Below are 16,947 nucleotides of genomic sequence, written 5' to 3' on the forward strand. Positions count from 1 at the left end.
ATCTTGGCCTAATTTACTCACAAATGTACTAAGTGTTAAATCTGGGCCCGCTTCGTCTCACGCACGGCTCGACCAGATGAGAACACGAACGCAGTTGGGAATCACCGAATGACGTTGACAACGCATCGGACAGCGCAGGGGTACCGGATGATGTGGCTGGTGGGCGCGGATTGTACTTCTGCCCGCAGAAAGGGAATAAGAATAACTGGCTTGAGATTTGGCGCTTCAACATCACGCCTGGTCTTATTTACAGAACCGCAAGTGTCGGGACGGAGAAGTGGAAAAGGGTTCAGGGACGAAGTGGCCAAGGCTCACTTCGAATCCCAGAAGCTCTGCGGTCAGTGTACTGTAGTGGTTATTGGCTTGAAGCCGCTGGGTTTTTCGTAAGTATGATGGTGAGCCACGATTTTACACTCCTCGGTGACACGAGGAGTCTGACGTAAAAAGGTGCGTGGAGCTTTGTTTGACTTTAACCGACTTTAAAGTATCCAATTTGTGCGCGTATTTGCTATGCTTGGTATCTTGCTCAAGTTCTATATACTAGTATAATTTTCGTCATCACTAGTGAGACAATTCAGTGCACTCGTACAATTACTTCCTTACTAGCAACCTTTATTTCCCCCTCTATGCCTTCTATTATTGTGCAACCCTTCAGTACAGTAGTATGCCAAATTTGGCATACTAGTCGGACAGCTACATGTCATTGAGGCAAGTGGGAATTTTGGTGGGAATAATAGTGTCCATAAGGCTACTAGTGCATGAAATACCTACAAGTTGATTTCCAACTTAAGGTCTGTTCGTTAGTACTGTACGTGAATTGACCCCTCCGTGGATATTGCGCAATCCGCGTCACTGACCAATCAGAGGCCAGAGATCTCCATAAACCAAAGCCCGTTTTTGCTCCCGCCATTTTCTCAGACAACATTGCATGGTCCAGTATAGGTTTTGTTACCGTTTTATCGCGTATTTGGGTTATTTAACAAAAAATATGGTTAAGAGGTGTAGTCACGGACTTTGTAATAGTGACGACAGGTATCCTGAAAGGCTAGTTGGTGGAGTTCGATTCGTACCCTTTCCAAAACCGAAGACCCCGTACGAAAAATGCCTTCGATGGATCAAACTTTGTGGAAGACCGCATCATCAACTAAATCCATCTAATATCAACCGGAACAGATATGTTTGCACGAAGGTATGCCCTATATTTGATTTTCAATAGATGTCTCGTATAAATGAATTCAAAGTTCTTCGCTAGCATAACACTGCTGCGTGTGATCGATTGACACACTTATTCTTTGTTGAGCGATATTTAGCGATGATCGGACTGCACAAACGTGTCGGTTTCTTGCTGGCTCGCGGTCGAAGCTTAACCAAACTGTGTTTGCATGAAGATATGCCCTAAATTAGATTTTAAATACACGTCTCGTATAAATGAATGAGACGTTCTTCGCTAGCATAACACCGCTACGTGTGATCGATTGACACACATATTCTTTGTTGAGCGATATTTAGCGATGATCGGACAGCACAAACGTGTCGCTTTCTTGCTGGCTCGCGGTCGAAGCTTAACCAGACTGTGTTTGCATGAAGATATGCCCTAAATTTGATTTTAAATACACGTCTCGTATAAATGAATGAGACGTTCTTCGCTAGCATAACATTGCTACGTGTGAATGATTGAATGAAATCAGAAGCATGGCGTCTCTCTCAGTTAAGAATGTATTGTATTTAGAATCTATAATGTATCGTTGATTTAAATGAAATCAGAAGGATGGAATCTGTCTCAGTTCAGAATGTATTATTTTGTATTTGCCATTTTTACTGTTTGTCTTACGTCAGCGCACGTGGCGTGACGTCACTTCAGGAGGCGTGGTTAAGTGCCCTGTACGGAGGGGTCAATTGTCCTTGTCGACAGTTCAGTGCATTAGTAGAACAACTAGGCCAGGGCATACTAGTAGCCTACTGTTTTTTCCACTAATGTATGAGATATCTGCACATGAGAAGGACAACGTTCCCAAACAAGTCGGGAAACTACATGTTACTAGTGAGGCAAAACCGCACTAGTTGGCATCAGTGTGCTAAAAGTAAAGCCCTAGATCAGGGGTCTCAAACTCAATTGAATTTGTGGCCGCTGGAGGCGGATTCTGGCTGAGGCTGGGCCGCAGCCTCAGCGCACATGGACTTACGTAGAATTAAAATTAGAAATTAAAAACAATCCTATCTTTTCAAACATCCTACATCCTTTTTTTTTAAAAAACAAAATACGATGAAGGACGCTGGGGTTTACAACTTGTGTGTAACACGTCTTGAAAAAAATAAACTCTCCTTGGCAACGCTGCTCCAACTTTTTCATTGACAATTGTTTCTCTGCTTGCATCAAGCCTGGTCGATGCCACACGCTATCTACCCACCGTGATTGGTCTGCTCCGCACACAACACTGTAGAAGCGCCATTCATATTTCATATAAAACTCAGGGGCCGCACGACCATTATACTTTCACCTTAAGGTGGGGGCCACAAAACATCATCTCGCGGGCTGCAAATGGCCCACGGGCTGCAGGTTTGAGACCACCGCCCTAGATGTTGACAAGTACAATTCTATCATGCCACTAGTATAGCTAGAAGCATGTCGTTGTTAATATGTGCACATTTTTGTGTCACAAATAACGTCGTGTGGTTGCCCTGATAATATGCTAAATAGTATACTAGTACACTTGGTTGCTTGGAAAACAACTCAGCACGCTAGTAGAATGACTAGGGTGGACTAGTGGAACAATTGCACCTTGCTAGTAAAGATTTTTTTCCACTACTATATGACGTTTGTGCACATTAGTAGAACAACTCTAGAATACTAGTCTGACAAGTATACAATGTTGATAGTGAAGCAAAACTGCTAGCAGACACTGTGTTACAAATAGGGTCCAGGAGGTGACTAGTGTCTGACCCATGCCTACTAGTTAGGCCGACTTATGTTATTTGTGCAACACAGAAGTTTACTTATTTCATATTAGCAGGCCAAATGTAGCAGTAGTAATGTCAAAAACATTACTAGTAGGACAAAATTGTTCTATTTGTGTGCCCTAGTCATTCTACTAATGCCTAATGTTGAAATTGTCTTACTAGTGGGGGCGTCTTTGTATACTGTTGCTCATCTTTTTGGCTTTGCGGTGACACCGCGAGGCTTTTTTTTGCCGCTGTGGAATCAAAGGAAGTCCAGTAAACGGTGAGTAGGAGTAACGGGACTTCGGGAGAAAAAGCGGGGGTGGATATTGTGTGTTTGTGTGAGGCTGTCGTCACCTGCTACCTCAGAGTCTTCCGGCATCTAAGGTACCTTCACAAAAGGTAGCATGTCATTCGTTAGCCAAGCAGGAAGTCTTCAAACAGTTTCTAGTTTTCATCAGTTTTAGGGTACTCTCCCGCACATGCACTTCATTCATTTACGCTCAACAATACCATTACACAGACCCAAGTTGTGTTTATTTTCCAGCCTTGAGAGGTGCACGGACACAGATCACGCGATCTGAGGGCCGGTTGCCCACAAACGGATCCAAATGGAAAGCCCGCACTTGAATGAAAACATTGTCTTTTGCGGTCTTCCAACTCAAATAGCTTCGCTCTAATTTCGAACCGATGATTTAACCTTGAGCCGTGACTACTATGCTGAGGTCTTGAGATCTCGAGATCTTGAAGGGCAAGGTTGAAACACTTCCAGGCAGATTTTCTCTTAATAGCTTTGCGGCGCAGGAACCATATCTTGAACTTGTACTGTAAAATTTTTAAAAAAGTGGAGCGGTGCCAATAGTGTAGAGTACTTATAAATATTCCATCCAGAGGACTCTTAGCGCCTGTTTTGCATTAGTTGGCTTTTGAAACGTGCTTCAGGAACTTTTAAATTGCCTTCCCCGCTCTGGTTCATTAAGTCCAACACCAAATACTTTAAACAAACAAGAGGACTGCTAAGACACTGAAAACTTTCTCGAAAAATTCATTCATTGGAGCCCTCAAACCTTTTGACACTTAGGGCATCACCTTAGGCTGACAAACTTCATTCATTTTTTAACAATCTTTCATAAACATGACAGGATTAAAGTTGTCCATTCGTCCTCCTTGGAAAAATTTGATTTGGCCTCCGTTTCCAAATGTCTACACTTGGTAATTCACCACCAACGTTCCTCAAATTTTCAGGGCTTATTTCTCTATGTCAAGTCAAGGTCCCGATTCAAGAACGACAGTGTCTCAGTTACAAAAATCAACCGCATGAACCGAAAAAAAAAAAAAAAAACAAGGCCAGAATTGAACCTTTTATACTCAACAAACCGAGATCCTGTGAGACTTGCTGACATCTCGTGGCACTGATTATCATTCGCTGTCAGAACAAGAACCGTACACATTTTTAATAGAACCAGTGACTTCTGATCTATTTAAAGGGGAAATCCAGGGCTTTGCATGAACAGCGTATCAATAGGTCATGTAATATGTACCCTATTTTGACAATGTGATGTTAAATCCCCTCTCATTTAATAGTGTTTTGAGGAGATTTTTATTGACAATTAAAAATATTCACAGGGGGCTGTCATTTTTGCGAGTCACATGACTTACGTGGATGTGAGGTGTAACGTGCCGCACCAAAGGCTCGATTACATTGGACACCATTTATGCCCACCGCTGATTTCTCGGATTTATCATCATCTGATGAAGAAATAGCAGTATCGGTTGATCGGGAAGACGGAGGAATACTTCCATACAGATTTGAACCTGTTGCTGTATAATATAATAATAATAATGTTTAATACTCAGATGGTTCTTCGGGTGGAATGATGCCGAAGTCTGACTACTCGAAGGACTACGTGCGGGATGTAAGTGTGTAAAGAAAGGCCACCCTGAGTGCCAGGCAGGCAGCCGCGGATGGTTCTTCGGACCGGAATGACGCGGAGTCTGACGAGCGAGCCAAGCTTCGGCTCGCAGCCTCTGCCGGACGCTGAAGCTCGGCTAACGGCCTCCGCCGGACGAGCGAGCCGAGCCGAGCCACTGGAGCTCGCTCGTCAGACTCCGCGTCATTCCTGTCCGGAGAACCATCTGCAGCTGCGGCCCCCGGAGCCCCGGGGGCCTGTTTACGCACTTATGTCCCGCGTGTAGGCCTCCGAGTGGTCAGACTCCGGCATCATTCCGACCGAAGAACCATCCAAATATTCAACATTCCAACATCTGTATGGAAGTATTCCTCCATCTTCCCGATCAACCGATACTATTTCTTCATCAGATGAGGATAAATCCAAGAAATCAGCGCCGGGCATAAATGGTGTCCCATGTAATCGAGCCTTTGCTGCGGCACATTACACGTCACATCCGTGCACGTAAGTCACTTGCGAAAATGGCAGCGCCCCTGAAAATTATTACTTGTCGATAAAAATCTTCTCAAAACACTATTAAATGAGAGAGGATTTAACATCACATTGTCAAAATAGGGTACATGTTACAGGACCTATTGATACACTGTTCATGCAAGGTACTGGATTTCCCCTTTAAACAACCTAGAACTATGCTAAGCGTTCACAAAAGTGCACTTTGCTAAAAGCATTAGTGCAATTTGCCTCGGTGTCGAGAGGTCTCAGGATCAAGACTCCTTCCTGTATGTGTTCTCGCACGGTTGTGCGGATTTCATTTCAGTGGTACTTGGAGTACTTGAGTAATATTTATGGTGTTATTTGGTGAAAAATGTTTGAGAACCACTGCATTAAATCGACATAGGGTCACATCGTTAAGGGATAGAACACGTGGACGAGAGGGAGCTGTCATGGAACACAAAGTTCATAACGTGAATTAAGTCACACATGAGGTCAACGGGGCAGAGACCTCTACGACCAACCTGACGCACACGCTTTCGACTTTTACATCACAAATGTGTACTTGCTGCGTTCCGTTGCAGAAGTGAGAAAAAAAAAAAAGGCCCGGTGTTGTGTCAGCTGCGTTACGGGGAGCGTCGTAGCCTGCGGTGACTCAACGTCAAGTGTCTGTTCCATCGTTTTATGTTTTGTTTGGATTTCAAAGTCAGGACCAACCGGCCAGAGCACCTGACATGTGCACGACAGTCCCCCCCTCCCCTTTCCTCACCTCCCACTTGCCAGAAAAGACACTCAGTGGGCAACAACAGAACCAAAAGATAATAAAGCAAACAACCGAGTGTGGACAACACTTGACACTCACCTTCTGAAAGAAATCCTCCCCGCCATTGACTCTCCCCTCGGAGGCAGCTATAGTGGGACAGAGAAGGATAAAAAAAAAATATATATATAGATATATATATATATATATCATTGCAAATCACGTCCAGAATGAGCTCGCTTTAAGATTGTCTCTTCACATGGCAACATTTATGCTTGAACTCACTTTTTTTTTTGGCCAGTTACTGGTGGCGTTCATTTACAGGAAAGGTATTAAAGTCATTCTCTATAATCCAAACGACTGGATAACAATCCCACGTGACTAATTGACGGCTGAAGGCCAATGGTTATTACAGTGTGCAGAAGCCAACAACGGTGTAATAAACGCAATGTTTGAGTCAATTGTTGGGGACTGGCACCCCCCCCCCTTTTTTTTTTTTTTCTTTAGATTCTTAGGGACAATTCTGGGAATCACTTGGAAAGTGCAGGTTAGGAAAGAATATGAACCACATAAGAAGGATCCCAGTGCAAACAAAAATGAAAATTTACAAGAGCTGGGCGCTTGAAAGTCATTTTCCGAGCACGAAATTGAATACGGAAGAATTCCCTCGCCCTGTCCAATGAGTTCAACTGCAGCTGGTTGTTCAGAAATGTGAAGGAAGTAAAAATTTTTTTGCAAAAGAAGGCTGACAAAATAAAATTAAGGCTTGTATATTATAAGGATGCTTATGCTGACCTCAATCAATACATGTAATCATGCGATCAACTTAAAGTACTCTAGACAAAAGTAGAATGAATTGGCAACATATGTGATGTTAGTTACCAAGCTACGGCCATTTTGTAGATGCCCAGCTCGAGAAAGTAAATTTACTTTGTGAGCTGTGGAAATTACTTTAGCATAATTTAAGCACCAATAGAATAAAACACAAACAATGGATCTTAATTTGCCATTCACAGTAGATGAAGAGGATGGAAAGATATTTTTTGTTAGTTTCTCATTCAAGTCCAAAGTAGAACATAGTTAGCTTGCGAACCTTGCCTTGATATTTCAAGAATTCATCCACATGTACAGCATTTAAAGATACCACTACTACTACCATTCATTTATAACATACCTGTATACAGTACTCATGAGAAACATTAGCTTTTATAACTATAGATATTAAAAAAAAATGAATGCTAACTGCACCAACAAAACTAAAACATCTGATGAAACAATTTGACCAATGCTCTATTTATATAAATCGTACACAGGACATAAATATCTGGTTTAAAATCTTTGACAGTTAAGACAGCAGATAGTTAGCTTGTAAGCTAGCGCAGAGAACTTGGGAATCTACCAACATTTTCTCTAGTCATGAGAAGTCTGATCGAGATAAAACTCTTGGACCGCTATAAGTGATTTCAAACATCAGATTTTTATTGAAAACTTGTAGCAGCACATCTTTAAAACAACCTACATATAGCCAAACTCAAATTTCTGCTTCATACGATTTCAATTCGGGCCACAGCTGATGCAACAGTCAGCAACCCGTGCACTTAATCAGTTGTTAAATATGACACATGCAGTTTGAGTTTGATGAAGTACTGCTTTGATTCGACTCGAATTGGAAGCGCGACCCGCGTTGGATGAAGACGGAGGCCCGAACACCAAAGCGAACGAGGCTTGTCGTCACTCCAGCACATCTGCAAGTCTTCCAGATTGTGGCAACTCTGCTGATGTAAAATACATATCTGTCCTCCGAGGAGAACTCTCATGTTTCGCTATCATTTGGGAGAACAGGAAGTTTTAATGACGTCTCCTTAACCGACGTTCCCTGAGATGGATCTGTTGCAGACTGTCGGAATCTGGGTCAGGAGCGTCCACGGATGCAAATGTGGGTCGCTGTATCAAAACTGTGCAAAAATTCCCTTCTAAATATTGATGTTTTAGATGCATATGCAGAATGTGAGAAGCCTACTTTTTTTTTTTTTTTTTTAAAGTCGCTTTACTGCCATTCGGAGCAGACGTTGCGGTCTGTGGCAATGCACACCTACATCATCAGGGAGGTATTACACTTCCAAAGTCTGCCCAGTAAACAACAATCCAGGCATTTAATGATCACATTGAGACCGTTCGGCTGTCGCTACATTTCAGACGCGATCCAGGCCAAGCAGATTCTCCGTCTCACATGGCCTGAACAACACAAGGCGTCTGGATATTTGCTAGATCATTACTGAAAGTAAAAAGGGAAAACTGTTGTGCGGAGTGACAGATACTTAAAAAAATGAAATGGGGGCCCAATCAATCTTTCGTAAAAGACTTTTTCTGATTCTCGACAACAAATAATCAAATCGTAAATGTACGATTAAGAAAGGGGGCTGGTTTGACCGGTCTGGACACACCGATGGATTTCACGTATATCGAAGCACATTTCAGGGACCAATACAGTCGATCACAGAGACACTGAGGCGGCGGACTGACAGGAAAGTTTTGCGAAAACATGAGCAAAGACCTCAGACGTGCTGAAAAAGGAACATCCTGTCGACAGATGTGTGGCATGCAAACACGCACCCAAGATGGGAAGCTCACAAGACCCTTTGGGGCTCTCATCATGACAAGGACCCCATCGGACCCCCCTTTACGACATGTACTTCCAGACCTGGATCTGATTAAATGGTTCATTTCAAAGACAGAATATTGCAGTTAGTTGCTATTTACGTTGCCTCACTTTGGAACATATCAAAGATGCTTGTAATTAGATTAATTGAGAGAAACATAATTTTTTCAGTTCAGCTCAAACATTTGTCACAAAGATGGTTGTAGGGAAAAAAAAAAAAACTTGAAGCCTACAACTTTACTCTTTTATAGACCTGCAACACTTTTGTTAATAGTCTGACAAAAACCTCCTGGATAAACAAAGCATATTCTCCAATATAATCCAACGAGAAATTCCGGTGTAGGTTTATGACAATTTCCAGTAATAATATCCTGTAGAGGCCAACAATAATCTCTTATACAGGTCTGTAATTTTCAATAATAAACTCCTGCATCGGCCTAGAATATTCCCCTATATAGGCGGCTACATGGCTGCAATTATCTCCTTTATAGGCCTGCAAATATAATCTACAGGAACCTCTCCTATTGGTCGACAATGCTCTTGTATCCTAGAATATTCTGTACAGGCCTAGCATCTCCCACATAAACTAGGCCTACAGGAAAGACCTACACAATATAGTTGCTTGACTTTCAACCAAGTAAGAGAACTCAGTCCTTCATAGGAGTGTAAGAATATCCAGCATAGCGTAGACCTACACCGATTTCAAGCTCAGGCCGGCAATAACGTCTCATGTCGCGTAACAAAAATCTGTCTTTGGTCTGCAACCATCTCTTGCGAAGACCTGGAGTCTTGTGTACAGGACTCCAACAATGTCCGATATAAAGCTCCAACACCATATTGTATTCATTCTGAATATCGGTCCACAAGAATCTCCTCTGGACCACTACAACAATCTGTGCTCGGACCTACTGTCTCCCCACTCACAGCAACAACGTACATAGATCTTCACTAATCTCCTGCGAAGACCTAGAAAAAGATCTTGTATAGAGCTACAACAATATTCCAACTAGACTCACATATCCTAGGAGAAAACTGACAGCAACAGATTCGTCAAGAGGAAATTATTGGTGACAACATCTGTTGTACCGCAGAGGTGTGGACTCCGGTCGGGTGACTTGGACTCGAGTCATGAATTTGAGGACTTTAGACTCAACTCGACAACATGTTAAAAGACTTGCAGCTCGATTTGGGTTTGAACACCACTCGTGTCTTCAAAGTACTTGCTACTTTGATCAAACCACTGACGAAACAACACTTGGGCACAATTTATATGTTACGTGACAATATAATGATGGAACTTTATGATTATTTAATAGGTCAAAGCACCCCACGTCATTATCACAAATGTGTAATAAGTTATTATTACCTTTTAACAGCTAACGTCCTGCTGGACACGCTCTGGTACACAAATTAAAATTACAGTATACCTTTATGAGATGATTTATTGCTTAAATGAATTATTAAGTGAAGATTCTCATTTAATCTTTTATATTCATGATTGCCTTTTTAGCAAGCAAAAACAGATGTTATCCTTATACTTGATTATTCCGATAGAATTATTTGTGGGATGCTCTAATCACAGCAAGACAGGATGCTTCTTTTTTTTATGACAGGTCTGTTTAATGTCACTTCAGAGATATATTGAAAATATTAAATTAGCATAGAATTTCTTTTTCTTTCTTTCGGCTTGTCCCTTTTGGGGTCGCCACAGCGTGTCATCTCAGATGAACGCATATATAAGTTTGGCACAATTTTTACACCGGATGCTCTTCCTGACGCAACCCTTCTCAGGGAGTGGAGGCCCCAGTGGGATATGAACCCACAACCCCTGGTTTACCTAACCAGTGCTCTAACCACTGAGCTACGGGGACTCTACATTAGAATACAGGCATAATATTTAAATGTAAATAGTACATTTTTTCTTTGCTGGTAAAATGACTCGAAACTCAACGTGTAGGACTTGGGACTGGACTCAGGACTTGAGACTGACTTGTGACTTGCAAAGTAATGACTTGCTTCTACCTCTGCTATAAAGTATAAATGATATCTGGTTCTACGGCCTTGTCGTTTAACACAATAATGAGTTTGGTGTTTATTTCTGTCTCGGCCCTGCAAAGTTGCTGCCTCTCAACGTAGACAGCAGAGAGTGTTGCTCTTTAGGTCGCCAACCAAAATTACAGGCCACCGTGGAGACACGCTGACTGGAGGCTTGAACAAGAGCTGCAGAGCACGTCCTTTGTTGAAGTATACTTTCAGCATTTTGTTGGAGAGATCGTTACCTCTATTGCGATTTCAAAATAGAGCCTTGTACCTTTGCAGCTCAGCTTGCAAAAGGACATGGACAGAGTTTGTCTCCGTCCAGGACGGCGACTCATAAAAGCCTCAGTTGGACAGCAAAAGGCCAAAGCACAGATCACATGATGCAACAAGTAGCGTAATTTCCGGCCTATAAGCCGCGACTCCCCCCCCCACACGCTTTCAACCCTGCGATTTATGCGGTGATGCGGCTAATTTGTGCATTTTTTCCCAACGGCCGCAAGGGGGCACTCTAGCGGAAAAGGTAAGAGTGAGACCGGTGGAATATATGTGCAGAGGAAGTGACTTTTACCGGTTCCATCCCTGTTAGCGCTGCGCTAGCGTGTTACTGCCGTGTCTCAGTGACATTTACCGGTATGATTTTTTTTAACTGGCCCTGTTAGGGCAGCGCTAGCGTTAGCATGGCGCTAGTATTAGTGTGGCGCTAGTGTTAGCGCGGCACTAGCATTATACTCTCTGTGCACCGTCTTTCTTTGTAAATATCTTGTGTTTCAATGTGGGCACTTGCGGCTTTTACACAGCTGCGGCGTATGGATCTACCAAATGGTATTTCCTTTGCAAATGAACTGGGTGCGGCTTATAACCAGGGGCGCGCTATCAACCAGAAATTACGGTATTCCCGTGTCGTTCAGTTTTTGTGCTTTTCAGCTGTTTATTGCTCAGAGGACAGTTAAACACAGCTGGAGCAAACTCACGCACAAGCTGCTGTCATCCACGGCTCTCATCCGGACACTCACATGTAAACTCGCCGATGTCACGAGCCACACCGCCGGGGCTCTTCAAGGCACATAACTGTACACAAGATACTACAATACGTACGGTATTGTCGGTACATTTTATGCTTTTAAAGTGTTTTATTTGTGTTAAAATACATTGACAATGTTTTAAAACTGTTTTTGAATAAGTTTAACATATGCGAGACATGTCAAAATATGATATACAGTATTTTTCTTTCCATGATCTCACTGTTTTCACCACTTGTGAGTCTGAAACTTTCCGCATGGGATAAATGGAGACTTCTGGACTTCTTTTTTTGACAGTACAGTGTATTAATTAAAGACTGCGATCGTTCATATTCTCCTATATGTAGTCGTTGTGTCAACAAAGTGAACTGCAGTTCATCAGAACCGCACCCTGCAACTGTGATAAACGATAATATAATGCGGCGACATACATTTTTGACATCCGATCAAGAATGTGCTGAATGTTTACTCGTCAAAAAGAATAGAGCTCATCCCGAGGGATAAATATCCCGGACAGTTTGAAGGCAACCGCTTGAGATTTCCAACCAATTGCGTGCTGACAAGAAACAGAGTTTATGTCCTAACTCGTCTTGTCATTTTGCGGCGGGAACGGCAATTAGTGAAAACGTATCCAATGAGTCCATCTGTCGTAGCACGTAAAGAACCGATGATCTGCAGAGAAAGCATGAAAGCCTAAACCCTGGCAGATGATCCCGAGGTCTGTTCTCCATTACTTCCCGGAGAGGGACGAAATTCGGGAGATTCCACTGTTGTGACACCGGTGGAATGTAAACAGTGTTGATTTCTACAGTTGTGGCTGCGATCCACGCGCAACAATCATGCAAACAATACCTTCTAACTCCGTCCAGAAGACTTGGATGGGTTTTACTGGAGGATTCTTGCACTCTCATACAAGTTTTATGGGAAAAGGTGAAATACAGGTTGAGGGAAGGCGAAAAAGCCAAAAATATCCACTCTCTTCCAGAAACAGCATTGGTCACCGTTGTGATGTAAAAAAACTAAAATAAAATGGTCCATTCATTCTAAAAACTTCACACCATTCAGTCAGTACAAAACTGCCGATGAGCCAGAAGGTTTCCCCAGAATGCAATATTTCTACGATTAGTACTTGGTCTTCAGTAATGAGAATTTAAAAATAAAAACACGGTGTGGATGTGGTTTGCCTCTCTGGCTTGCAGTTGAGTTGGACAAGGGCTAAAGAAAATGGACGGAAGCAGTAATGCAAAAGTCGAGGGAACTAAATGGATTCAAATTACTAGTACAGTATATCAAATCAATTTACCCAGTTGAAATGAATGAAAATGCCATTAATCTGCTCCAGACCCTGAACTACTTCAACAATTTCTGTTTTCTGTTTTAATAAAAAAATATAGCACTCTATTGTAGAAAATGTAATACAGGTAATGACAACATACATCACTTAAACTGGTCTTATGAAGTTTGTAAGAGCTGTGGCCAATTTTGGATGGCAAAAAATAATAATAAAAAAAGAGATGGTTCATAATTTAGGAAATTAAGGCCCTTTCAAGTTAAATTATCCCGAGTGCATTGTTGAATAATACCTACCGTAATTTCTGCCCTATAAGTTGCGACTTTTTTCACACGCCTTCAACTCTGCGGCTTATGCGGTGATGTGGCTAATTTGTGCATTTTTTCCTCTAAGGGGCGCACGGGGTCACTCGAGCGGAAAAAGTAAGAGTGAGACGGGTGGAATATATGTGCCGAGGAAGTGACTTTTACCAGTTCGGCCCTGTTAGCGCTGCACTAGCGTGTTACTGCCGTGTCTCAGTGATTTTTACTGGTATGTTATTTTTTAACTGGACCTGTTAGTGCAGCGCTACCGTTAGTATTAGCACGGAGCCGCTAGCGTTAAACTCTCTGTGTACCGTCTTACTTTTTTTAAATATCTCGTGTTTCAATGTGGGCACTTGCGACTTAATTACATCCGCGGCGTATGGATGTACCAAATGGTATTTCCTTTCCAATGGACCATTTTCTTTGCCGCTTATCCTCACGAGGCTCGTGGCGAGTGCTGGAGCCTATCCCAGCTGTCATCGGGCAGGAGGCGGGGTACACCCTGAACTGGTCGCCAGCCAATCGCAGGGCACATAGAGACAAACGGTCACAGTCACAACTACAGCTAGGGGCAATTTGGAGTGTCCAATTAATGTTGCATGTGTTTGGCGTGCAGGAGAAAACAGCAGTGGCCGGAGAAAACCCACGCAGGCACGGGGAGAACATGCAAACTCCACACGGGCGGGTCCGGGATCGAACCCGGGACCTCAGAACTGTGAGGCCAACGCTTTACCAGCTGAACCACCGTGCCGCCGAATTACGGTATATGACACTGTCCAACAAAATTGAGCATCATAAACTGTTGTTGAATCGTTTGCTTATCAGATTACGCTCAGAAGTTGCACAGGGGTGGTGGTGGTGCTGGGGGGGTAGACACACTCCCTAACCTTACAAAGACTCAATCACGTGAGCAGGATTTGAAGCGAGAAGTCCAGATATCAAGCCGATGCCGCTAACGTTTTCAATTCTCGCCTCCTCCAGCATCATCCCTCAAAAATGACGCCAAGCGATTACACAAGGCAGCGCATTCCTGGTGCCTGGTATCGGCGGTACAGTATCAGGTCCCCCGCCGAGCGGAGGGAGGAAGCCTCGCTTGGAAACCGTTGCTGTGTAAACATGACATTGTTGGGAAATCGCCGTTAATCATATTTGAACCGTCGCCGCGGGATACTTCTGAAGTCGACTTGGCTGATCTCGCCACTCGGCTGCGTCTACTGATACCAATCAGATGCTCTCCATGCATAACTGGATAGAAAACGAATATTAAGTTCAAGCAAATCATATTTCCCCTTCTCTGCAGTGAAGTGGAGAATATTCCAGCACAGACAGAATTAGATCCAAAAGAATTCTTTAATTAAAAAAAATAAAAAAAATCATGGCAAGAGGATGAAATGCAGCTTGGAGTCAATGCTGAGTGATCACCGAGAACAACAAACCAAAACCAGAACTTCTCCAAAAAACAAACACCAAAAGGGGAGCGGTGAAAGTGCCGATTGCCGTACACCCATGTATGTATGTGTAGGAAAGTCAGGGGTGCCCACCGCTTCAATTCTGATGCCCCCCCCCCAACCCCCACCGCCACCCCTACTCACCACCTCCACCCAGCCCCACACCCTCAAAGCAACATTTCTAAAATAGCAACCGCAAACCAGACAGAATGTAAATCTGCACTCCGACAAGGGAAAAAGAAAAAGACGTTGGAGGGCCGCGGAATAACAGATATTCATTTACAGCTCCGGCAGCACAGAAATGGGTCAGAGAGCTCTGCAGCGCTGAAATAAGACTCCCGGGGCTTTCGGGGTTTTTTTTCTTCTTCTTCTTTTTTAAGTAATGAATTACAGGTTTTTCCACCGACTGGAGCTCAATTATATTACAGCTGCTGAGAGCTTCATCATGTCTGTGATGGAGGAATGCGGCACGCAAGCAAAGTTTGAATCGAAACATTTTAAATCGGACCACCGTGTCGTTGTGGGGACGTGAAGGTGCGACGGGGAAGGAAAAGCTGGCGACAGGCGTACCCCAGGGTTGAGAATGATCAATTTGGAAAAACACTGAAAATGTCTGCCTTCGGGGTAGGCTTGGGGGGGTGGGGTGTTCAAAGGGCATGAAGTTTTTTTTATAAAACACACTGTTAAATGGTGACCTCTGTTTTTTTGTAACAGTGTAAATACAGGGCAATCATAATATTTTGAAATATTCAAATACGAGTCCAAACAACCAAAATAATTTTGCCAAAAACTTCAGACGTAAAAATGTACACTGAGTGAAATTTATATCAAATGGGCTATGGCACTTACAAGTTCTTCATCTTCTTCTTTCGGCTTGTCCCGTTAGGGGTCGCCAGAGCGTGTCATCTTTTTCCATCTAAGCCTATCGCGTGCATCTTCCTCTCTAACACCCACTGTCCTCATGTCCTCCCTCACCACATCCATCAACCTTTTCTTTGGTCTTCCTCTTGCTCTTTTGCCTGGCAGCTCCATCCTAAGCACTCTTCTTGCCACTCTCTCGCCTCTGAACATGTCCAAACCATCGAAGTCTGCTCTCTCGAACCTTGTCTCTAAAACATCCAACTTTGGCTGTCCCACTAATGAGCTCAATTCTAATCCTATCCATCCTGCTCGCTCCGACCGAGAACCTCAACATCTTCATTTCTGCTACCTCAAGTTCTGCTTCCTGTTGTTTCTTCAGAGCCCCCGTCTCTAATCTGTACATCATCATCATCACCACTGTTTTATAAACTTCCTCCTAGCGGAGACTCTTCTGTCACATAGAACACCAGACACCTTCCACCATCTGTTCCACAACGCTTGAATCCGTTTCTTCACTTCCTTAACACACTCTCCATTGTTTTTGACCCCAAGTATTTGAAGTCGTCCACCCTCGCTATCTCTTCACTCTTCATCCTCCGCCCCTCTCATTCACGCACATATATTCTGTTTTACTTCGGCTAATCTTCATTCCTCTCCTTTCCAGTGCATGTCTCCATCTTTCTAACTGTTCCTCCGCCTGTTCCCTGCTTTCACTGCAGATCACAATATCATCTGCGAACATCATGGTCCAAGGGGAGTCCACTCTAACCTCGTCTGTCAGCCTATCTGTTACTACCGCAAACAGGAAGGGGCTCAGCGTGGAACCCTGATGCAGTCCCACCTCCACCTTAAATTCTTCTGACAAGTTATACTTCAGAAATAAGTACACGCGTAATTTGTTTATATATGAGAGAGAGGGAGAGAGAGAGAGAGAGAGAGATCATAAAATATAAAAGTGAGCGATAAAATGCGTGAGCTACACGATCATCTTTTCGCTCCAAGACTTTCGCCACGCTGGCAAACGTGCAGGCCGCTCAATAACATCACACATAACAACTCTAAGTTAGGACTATACCGTAGTAAACAGAATGCTTATCTATGAAATGTTAACAGAGTGAAAATACCGACGAAATACCACCGAAATGCTCCCGGAAATCGGAATGTTGCCGTTATTATAAACACCAAATTTAACACAAACAGATAGTAATGCTGTGACTAATTTCAC

General features: G+C 43.2%; 1 protein-coding gene across 2 annotated transcripts in view; it reads right to left on the minus strand.

Moving 5' to 3' along the window:
- Window positions 1–16,947, minus strand: part of LOC133509879 (protein bicaudal C homolog 1-like) — a 78,905-nt gene that overhangs the window by 50,148 nt on the left and 11,810 nt on the right. The window contains exon 2 of one of the 2 annotated variants that reach the window (XM_061837312.1): window positions 6,202–6,248. The exons of the other annotated variant lie outside the window; for it this stretch is intronic. Within the exon in view, the coding sequence (XP_061693296.1) occupies window positions 6,202–6,248 (47 nt within the window). The remainder of the gene's footprint in view (window positions 1–6,201; window positions 6,249–16,947) is intronic. 2 annotated transcript variants of the gene reach the window in all.

This window comes from Syngnathoides biaculeatus, chromosome 12, assembly GCF_019802595.1.
Source record: "Syngnathoides biaculeatus isolate LvHL_M chromosome 12, ASM1980259v1, whole genome shotgun sequence".
Classification (NCBI taxonomy): domain Eukaryota; kingdom Metazoa; phylum Chordata; class Actinopteri; order Syngnathiformes; family Syngnathidae; genus Syngnathoides; species Syngnathoides biaculeatus.